Genomic DNA, 10,139 nt, shown 5'->3' with positions numbered 1-10,139 from the left:
ATAAAGACGTCACTGAGGCCACCTTACAACACCCATCTCCCTCATTCTTCGGGACTGGGGAAAGGACTTTCTGATGAGAGGATTGAAGAAGCGAAGGCAGGAGACTCTCCTATAGAGAGTGTAAGTTGGATCCATCAGCATGAGTTCCAGAGGAAAAGAAGCATGTGAGATGACTTAAGAGCAATTTTCCGGTATAAAGTTTAACCTGAAACGGTAGGTGAGTTTCTATACGATGTGGCCCAACTCACCAGAGTAGGGAAACCTCTGGAGTGGCAGCGGTCCATTTCTCTCAGAACAAATGTGTGTGAAAGCCACACAGTTCATTTAATATTTATATTCTTATGGTAAAGGTAATTTATTTAAAGCTTGATTTTAGGAAATAAATAAGAGAATTCCTCTAAAAGCATATACCGACTTCTACCGGAGGACACAGCTGGGGAAATGGAAAGGGCCTATGAATTGGAAAATGAACATGAATTCAAGTTCAGACTTTGGGGCAGGTCCTTTGGCAAAGCACTTAAGTCTTTTGAGCCTCCATTTGTCATATGAGAATAAAAATAAGGCCTATTGTTTATTTCTTTATTGACACAAGACAGATTCACTGAGTGTATACTATATGTTAGGCACTGGATTTGTCAGGGCCAGGATTACTGAAGAGAGAATTGAGAGGCGCGTGAAAACTTTGTAAGATGCATAGCACTGTGGAAATGCCAGTTAATAGTTTTCGCAAAGGTGGTAGTCGTACTTTCATGCCTCAGTCTTAGAAATAAAGATATTTAATGTTAGTCCTAGCTTTTTCCTCTAGAAACTGCAACTGGTTGTGATGGCTTATTTAATCCTTTGTAAGTGATTCATTTTAAATTCTCACCAATGATGCAGAAAATGATTATTTGACTTATAATTCAAATATTATTTGTCTGGGAAAAATATTATCCAGAAATTATCTTAATAAATGGGTTTTAAAAACCCACAGAAGTAGAAATACACAATGTGGGCATTTAAAGTGAGCCAAGTACTATATATTCTTTTAACTTTAAAATGATGACGCGTGTGGTGATTGCCCAAGTTATAATGAGTTCGACAAGCTCATTCTTGTGTGATTTCTTAAGCCAAATTCATATTTGAATAGTAATAGGAATCCTTTCTGGTAATTGAATTTGCTGGGTAGACATGATGCAAATGATAACCAATCTTGACTTAAACAGCTTTTCTAGGTACAGAAAATATGCGCAATTGAAATTCCTGAGAGAAAGGCACAACACCTCCGTAAAACATATCTATAAATTATTCATAATAATTTGGGGCAAGTGAAAATTTATGGGAAGCTCCTTATAGTCACAATATGTAATAGCAATAATTACATGTTTTGGCCTTTAAAATGACACTTTAATAATCACAACTAAATTAACAGAAAAATTCGAATGTGGTGTTAAATTTAAAACTTTTTATTCATTAGATTACCAAACCTATTTTAATTTTATCTTAATGGAAACTTTTATTATTGTTATTATTATTATTATTATCATCATCATTATTTTGGTTCTTTACTGGTCCTCTCTAGCCAACTCATTAGAGCACAAATCTAATCACTGTAGTTTCCAGAACTTGGTAGCCCATTCCATTTACTCAGAAAAATATTAAATGGCAGAATGACATCATGGTCAATGTGACACTATTAAAAATAACATTTTTTTATTTTACAGAACTTGTAATAATAAAACTAGATAGCAAAAACTAAAGTGAAATATTAAACTTGTTTTTACACAAATGTAAGTTCTCCCCTGCCAATAAATTACAAAATATCTTCATTTGCAATGAAACTCAGTCTGCACTGAAAGGCACTGTAACTGACTGCAGGTTCAGGGATATTTCTTTTATTAACAGATTATGCTGTTTCCTAGTTTGCAAATATCAAAACTGCCTTTGTTAGAATCTGATATAGTTTGCCAGCAACTTTGGAGTTTGAGCTGTTCTGTTTACACTAATGGGGCCTTTCCTTAATTCAGATACTTTTGTTTTAAGTACTTTTTACTTTGGGGATTATGCCCACAGGTTACAAAAAAAAAAAATCAATGTTTCAAAAGAAAACTTGATCACATTGGGAGATAACACAGGTATCCTAATCGAGTGTGTGAGCGCCTCAAGGCTTTATGCTGCTGCCAGAAGCACATATTTTTTTGATTGGTAAGAACTGCCAGATGACGCTTCATGAAATATAAATGCAAGAAAGACTCAGAGAGCTCCATAGAAACCTTCTACCCGTCAGTCTAGGAGGATAAGAGCAAGATACTGTTAACAAGTGCAGGAGATGGCTTTCGGAGTTCCAGTATCAGTCTATCTCTTATTCAACGGTAGGTAATTTCTTTTTCTTTTGTTAATTTTATGTCAATGTAAAATGTGAATAGGGTTTGTTTTCTCTGAACTAGTGAGAAGTTGGCTTTTAACAGTTGTTCTTCATGACAAATATTAGAGCACAGAATCTGCAAATTAATTTATGTAATTTATGTTCCTCTCCTAATATTTTGACACCTCTTTTTTTGAGATCTTTAAAATGTTTGCTTCATAAAACTGAAGAGTAGTTAATACATTTTAACTACTATAAAATAACATCTTGTGATTGAATCAGTATATGAATAGATTCACTTTCTCTTAAATATTAATGTTTCTATTTTCTATCATTATAATGTAGTCGATGGATTTGGTATGGATGAGAAACTGAAGAAATTGCCCTAGTCATGTTATGGATCTCAAATATAAATAAGTTAAAAATCGAGCACAAGTGGGAAACAATAGAATAATTTTCAATCTGTTGCTTGTACATAAAAGGAGTCTCACCAGCTAAAGATGCCTTTCCCCACTTCGTATAGCAATGACAGCGTTGACTGAAGAGATGGCCATGAATGCAACACCCACAGTAACAACCCAGCAAAGTAACTGGACAATTAACAAAACAGAAGGTATTTTCTTCTTTTGTATTTCAAGTGGCTTCTTTTTAACTTTAGGGAGAAATTTTGATTGCGATAAAAGCAACATTGAAAAATTTTAAATACATATTTTATTATTAAATAATCAACTCTTTTAGCATGATGCTGTTAAACGAAAGTGACAGGTAAATGTATCAGCAAAGAATTCCTTTGTAAAGGGAGGAAGTAAAGAAAATGAAAGAAATTAAAGTTGTCTTCACTTACTGTCCTGAATGTGGAACATGCCACAATTTCTGCTTGATTCCTCCTTTGTTCTTGATAACCCGCAGGTGTTCAGAGGCAGTTTGTCACCATTTTGGCATTATATTTTGTTCTGTGACTATGAGCTCTGCAGTCAAAGAAGTTATGGCTACAAGATGAAACATTAATTCACATCCCCTTATCTTTGGAAATATCGTTTTTCTTGTTTGTTGTGGAGGGTTTTGTTGTTGTTTTAGCATAGGTTATAATTCTAACCACTTCTATTTAATTTTTATTATTGATGGTGATAATGGGTCTTCTTTCTTATTTTATTATTATTATTAGAATAGCTTTTGGCTGCTGTTAAACATAAGCATTTTTTTCAAACCTGTTTGAACTCTTAGAGGTGAACTTGGAAAGCTGTTACCGGCCAAGAGCTGTGTACTGGGTGATTATGATCCTTATGCAGATCACGCACTCCTTCCCCCTGATGTGGAGATAGGTGACCTGACACAGAACGGAGGAAAAACCATATCTTGCTTTCAGAGCCAGGTGAATAAAAGAAGATTAAGTCAGATATTTTGTTTCTGAATATAAAAAGCAGTAATATTTAAGGATTCTTCATTTCACCAACTGTTTTAAATTTTAAAAAAAAATTGCCCATTTGAGTTTTTAAATATCTATCAATTTGCAAAATAAAATCAGTATGGGTTTTAGAATAACTTCTTCTACATCTTTACATCTTCATGTCTTCCAAGCGTTTGAGCAAAGAGGGAAAGTCATATCTTCATTAAAAGATAATATCGCAGAAAATTAAGCTGTGGCTTCTCTCGGTGACTGAGTTCATAACAGTCTGCCCAGCACCACCTATTTTCTTCCTTAAGAGGGAGCTGCAAGTAAAATTCTCCAAAGTACAGGTAATAATGATGGGGAAAAAAGTGATGAAATATATCATCTCTATATTTTTCCTTTGCTTTCTTGATGGAGAACTTTAGTTTGCCTTGCTTTTTATTTAACTTAAAAATCTGAATCCAGCATCTTAGGAAGTTTTTTATGGAGTTATAACTAATAATCTTCTCCTTATAGGAAAGATGAATCTCTCTAGAAGATCCTTGCTTTAGAAATGCCTTTTTTAGGTCCTCACATTTTCTAGCAGATCCTGGTTCAGGCTTGGTTAATTGAACTTAACCAAGGTTAAGGAAGAACTTAGCACAGTTTATAATGTGAAAGTCTCACTGTTTTAGAATTAATTATTAAAATGAGAAATTAGATTCTCTACATCATTTTCAATAAAATTAATGTGAATTTTTTAAGATAATATTGTATATTCTCAACCAAAATGAAGTTGTACAACACAAGATCTCGTTTCTATCTTAGTATCTAAAGATTTAATATTTTCAATATTAAATATGCTTTTTTTGATCTAAACAAATAAACAGGAATCTCTTAATCTACTTAGCAAGGCAAATATGGTATAACATGATAACTAAGGATGAGGAGATAGTCATAACATATTTATTCATAACAATGACAAAATAAAATGCCAGTAATTCTGTTGATAAAAATTTAAGAATCAGCAATTAAAATACACCAAAAAGGGCTCAGTTAAACAGTTTTACCCATGCCATTCTCACTGTATAAACTCCAATAATGATATAAGTATTTATCTTTTTATATAGGGAATGAGGAGTAAACATCTTGAAATATATGTATTTTGTCACAACATAATTTCCCTTTGGGAAGTTTCCCATAAGGAAGCTCTGGACACTTGAACACAAAAGTTCTGCCAAGTGTAGTCACTTGTGTAGATTAGAGCTAGAAATCAAAACCCAGGCTTTTAAATTCTAACTCCAAGGCTTTCCCCACTATTTTATGTCTCTTAATGGAGTAAAATTTCTAATTAATATTTGAAGGTACTGTCTTAACTATGTTAATCCTGAACCATAAGCTGTTTCTGGTTTCGTGAATAGGTAATAACGATTTCTCTTCTGAAACAGTTATGAAAAATGTACCCTTTTTAACTAGCTACTCATGGTAGTCCATATAAGAGGAAGAGGGGAATCCTTGTCTCACTCTCCTCTGGGAGAAGAGAAGACGAATCAAGTTCATTACCTAACGATTATACATCCAAATCTTCCTAAGTGCTGACTTCTTAGGTATAAAAAAGGAAAATGAAAAAATTGTGAGGTTTTTTTATACTTACTCGCTTTCAGGCATACATTTGAGAAGCCTTGCTTAAGATAGTCTGCTAGAAATGGAATCACTGCTGCCACCTTTTGGCAAACTCATATCTATACCCTATTACATAGCTTCTAAAGAATGGATCGATTTACCTCCATCCCCTAATGAATTAACGATATATCTAGATTATACTAACCCAACCTTTGTGAATATAACCTGCCAAGGGAATCAATCAATAGTTCAATGGACGGAGCAGCCACAGAATATTCTTACAATTAAAGGTGTCTTTACATATGTTACTAATATACTATAAAAATGTGATCCCCATCTGTTAATATTGTTTCTCCTTTTCTTAGCTGACTACACAAAAGGCCCTATAGCCTTAAAATTGTCACATCCTTGCCTGGAAGACCACAACAGTTACTGTATCAACGGTGTCTGTGCCTTCCATCATGAGTTGAAGAAAGCCCTATGCAGGTAATTGCAAAGAACTGAGGCAAGAGAAGGTGAATTTATGCCTCTGGTGCCTCACATAGTACATTTCCACACATTTCTGTTTTATGGAGCAAAAAGAGCACATGACCTGAATGTGACTCACCAATCTTCTTTGTATTTGAATATCTACAGAGTCTCTTTCTAAGCTACCTAATCCTCATTACTCAAAAATATGGTTCCCAGATTAACAGCATCTGTGTAACCTGGGAGCTCGTTAAAAATACAGAAGCTTTAGCTCCACCTCAAACCTATTGCATCTATATCAGCATTTTAACTACAGGCAAAGATGATTCCGAGTTTTCATGGGGTTGATTATAGGGTGAAATGAAACAGACTATGGCAAAAACGCTTCAGGAATATAAAGTTCTAGAACAACTAAGATACTATTTTTATGATAATTGATTTGTTCAGCATCCTCCTATGAAATACTGGGTTAATAATTTTCTAGATCAATGCATGCAAGTGTAAGTACTACTTTTCCCTTCTACCAATGAGAAAAGTTGGATTGATATAGGACCTTAATGAAACGATTATTGCAAAATATATAGCTTCTTTAATACTTGTAACAAATTGAATTTTATTTGGTATTTGCCTCTTTAATTTAAATTACTTACTTTCCATTGAAATTTTTTTATTCTTTGAAATTGGTCATTTCTTTGTATTTCTATCACCATGAATTTTAAAATTATGTATTCTTTTCTTTTTGTAAAGGTGTTTTACTGGTTATACAGGAGAAAGGTGTGAGCATTTGACCTTAACTTCATATGCTTTGGATTCTTATGACAAATACATTGCAATTGGGATTGGCGTTGGATTATTATTAAGTGGTTTTCTTGCTATTTTTTACTGCTACATTAGAAAGAGGTATGAAATAAAACAAAATATGAAGTCACTGGGCACTCGTTCATTTGAAAAATATTTATTGAGCTCCTATAATGTACCAGGCACTGACATGTATAGTATTTTAGCGAATATATGATTGTAAATCTGGCAAGTTCCTATATATTTGTTTTAATGCCTTTTCTCATAAACCCAGGCAAGCGGTAAAAATTTACCTGCAGTCGCAATAGGATAGCTCTAATTTACAATTTCCCTCCATCCCCATTTTGTCTACCTACATCAAAGTTATAAATGAGGAAGACAGTACATCCCACAAGGGTAGATATGAAGTGTGTCTTATTTACAATTATATTTTCAGTGATGAATACTTTGCCTGGCACACAAAAGACACTCATTAAATATTTGTTGAATGAAGAAATCAAGAAATGAGTATTAAATGAATGCAAATTTGTGACATAGGCCATTTACCTCCCAGACACTAATTAAGGGTATAATCAGGCTAAAAGCCTAAGAAGATGAGCTTGATCCATTAAGCATAAATTACTTATATATTAATTCTTATTTCTGGCTTATCCATACTGGTAATTTTTTCCTTAAGTCTGCGTAACTAGGGAAAATCAAGAAATAATGGGAGATAAATAAAAAAGTATAAATGCATTTCCTTGCTGTATTCTATCAACCAAATTGTCATTTTAAAAATGACCAAGACTGACTGTACAAAATAAGAAAAATTTTAGTTGCCGAATAATTGCATCTGAGAATAAAATCTGTTATACTAATTCTGAATCAATTAATATAAAATCTGTCTCATCAATTGACCAAGAAAAAGAAAAAGAAAAACAAAAAAACAAGTAGACCTTTTAATGTTAATAAGACAGCTACCTGAGGTCAGGTTCCCTAGAAGCAGAACCTAAAATGAGGATTCTTGTGCAAGTGATTGATTGAGGGACACCCAAAGTGAAACCTATAAAGAAGTAAGGAAAACTAGGGCAGAAGAAAGTACACACAGATGTGGCATTAGCTGAAGTCTAGATCCACAGGCAGATCTCAAACTTAAATGGCATTACAGACCTATCTCAAGAAGGTGAGAGATTTTGGCTTTAGTATCCCGCATCATCAAGCATGGGTGGCAGGATGGTCTTGGCAGGAATGGAGGGCGGGGACAGAAATCTCCCAGGAATCTTCAGGTGCAGTGTGCTGTTGGACAAGGGCAATTCTCTGGATAGGACACTGTTGTAAGCCTGTTAACACCCACAGATGCTGGGAGATGGACCTGCTTTACCAGTGGGTAAAGCACATCTGGTGGGGCATTGATAGCAACTGCTTCACCAGAACGTTTATAGAACCCCCAGTAAGCTACACAAACAGCAGTCACATTCATATGGAAATCAATGCTCTGTTTTAGGTGTCTAAAATTGAAATCGCCTTACAATTTCTGTTCTGGAGGAAGACCACTGTGATGCCTTTGTAAGAAATTTTCATGAGGCATTTGTAAAAATCAGCGGGCCCAAAATTGAAATCTTCAAAAGAAACGAAACTTCCCACGCTGGCTAGACTCGAAAATAACGGAAGTTGGGATCATGATGAAATGAGAGGATAAACTTCAACAGTGATCTTTAGACTTTGCCATTTTTGGGATGCCATGGGAGCCCCATGAATCAAGCTTACAGTGACAGAAGTCAAGTTCATAGGACTACTTTGGGTGTGTTGCTGTTGTTGTGTGGTTATTGTTCTCACTGCAGAGAGACTGAGTATTGTGCTTCTGACCATGTCAGATGTGAATTTTCATGAGAATAATGGTCAACCTTGCACAAGCCAGAGCAATGCCACATTTGGGGTCTTCACTTGCTTGCTACCAGTTTTTCAGACCTCTGCTCTGTGGAGCTAATCTCAAAAATGCTACTTTTATGGTGTCTCAGAGGATGTGATGTCAACTATTAGGAAGAGATCAGTGTTATGGAACCTTCAGTGAACCAAACATGTGCCTGGAGTCTAAGCTAGAGATAAGAAAATGGAATGTCCGAGGCAGACATACATCATACACGGCTTGTGACAACACTACGGAAACTTTATGTGTGAAATATGGAATAAACTACAGAGTTTCTGGCTGAAAGGTATCTGGAGATCAAGCCCTGAGTAGGCAAAATATTTCTGTTTCTGAATGGATTATAAAACGAGTTGGACATTGGTCTCCTAATGCTTATGTCCATCACTTCCTCCTATTATTAGTGGAATTACCCATTTGGACTGAAATTCTAGAATTCTACTAATAAATGAAATTCTACACTTGGCCCTAAAAGAGAAACTGAGAAATCGGACACAGGAATTTTTTCATCGGCCGACAGCACGTGGAAACCTTCTTTACCATTTCTGAATACTTGATAGCAGATTTGCACATAGAGAAAGAAAATGAAACGGTGGTAGAAATAACTATTTGGGAAGTAAGGTCCTTCCTCTTTAATCATATTTCTTCCATGTAGTTAGAATAATCTTGGGCAGGACCCTTAATTTCTTTGAGCTTCAGTTTCATTTTCTACAAGGCCCTTCTAGCTCTAAAATTTGACAGTGAGAGAAGAAAAATTTCCATATCTGTGCTGCAAGTGGGATTATTCTCAACCCCACCTCTAAACCCAAAACACACCACTGGATATCATCTTAGGTATATATTTTAGCATTCGTTTTGTAAAATGATAATTTAAAAATTTTGTTTTTAAAGGAAGTAAACATAAGATTTAAAAATAATAGCTACGATTTTTCTTTTAGATTCAGTCTAAAACTCTGGGCTTTCCCCCCTCATCGTGATGTTGATAAACAAACCAATTTTGATGATGAGATAGGTGAAAAGAGGCTCAAATGTGAATAGTCTCACAATGGTAGCCTAATAACAAGGCTTTCGATTTTATTAAGTTATGAGTTTGCATTCACTCCTAAACAAAACTTTACATTCTGCTTTCTTTTGAGTAGAAGGTATTTCACTTGCTTTGTTTGCCTTCAGAGGAACTTAAGGCAGATAAACTGCATGCCAGCAGTTTCTGCATGTCCAAAGTATGTAAAGGTTTACATCATACCAAGGAGTGGGGAGGTGAAGGTTCCTCCCAGTGACTCCAGTAACCACACCTAGAAAGCTATGCTCTTCCTGAGGATTTCAAAAAGGTGTTAAAAAGCTGGGGAGAGTCCAGGAAGAAACAATAAAGCTTAATTAAGGACTGCTTCCTGATGAAAGAAAAGAGTAATTAATGCTGGAGTCTGGATTCACCTGTGGAAAACTATGCATTAACAGTATAAAATGCACACAGTTAAGTCTGTACAGAAATTTAGAGAATGGTTCATGAGAAGCTATCTGTTATTACATAGTCTGCCATACACAATAATCTTGCGTTCCCGTAACTCCTTGTGTTAAATTTGCAGGAAGGAATCTCTGGCATTCCTATAGTGCTAGAGTCCCACCTGGCAATATTA

The 10,139-nt window shown here is 35.0% G+C and overlaps 1 protein-coding gene across 1 annotated transcript; it reads left to right on the top strand.

Moving 5' to 3' along the window:
* On the top strand, positions 1-9,316 carry EPGN (epithelial mitogen). Its single transcript, XM_006907654.3, has 6 exons — positions 1-213; positions 2,053-2,351; positions 2,868-2,957; positions 5,702-5,822; positions 6,552-6,704; positions 8,086-9,316. The coding sequence occupies exons 2-6, from the start codon at positions 2,309-2,311 to the stop codon at positions 8,138-8,140; spliced, it is 462 nt and encodes a 153-aa protein (XP_006907716.1). The 5' UTR covers positions 1-213; positions 2,053-2,308; the 3' UTR covers positions 8,141-9,316.
* The last annotated feature ends 823 nt before the right edge of the window (positions 9,317-10,139 follow it).

The sequence above is a fragment of the Pteropus alecto genome, unplaced genomic scaffold, assembly GCF_000325575.1.
Source record: "Pteropus alecto unplaced genomic scaffold, ASM32557v1 scaffold161, whole genome shotgun sequence".
NCBI lineage: Eukaryota > Metazoa > Chordata > Mammalia > Chiroptera > Pteropodidae > Pteropus > Pteropus alecto.
This window is presented reverse-complemented; position numbering and strand designations above follow the sequence as displayed.

Excerpts from the sequence above, each read along its gene's own strand:
- EPGN (XM_006907654.3), top strand. The coding sequence starts at position 2,309 with ATGGCTTTCGGAGTTCCAGTATCAGTCTATCTCTTATTCAACG. Across the intron at positions 5,823-6,551 it reads TTGAAGAAAGCCCTATGCAG|GTGTTTTACTGGTTATACAG; the intron begins GTAATTGCAAAG and ends CTTTTTGTAAAG. Across the intron at positions 6,705-8,085 it reads TACTGCTACATTAGAAAGAG|GTGTCTAAAATTGAAATCGC; the intron begins GTATGAAATAAA and ends GCTCTGTTTTAG.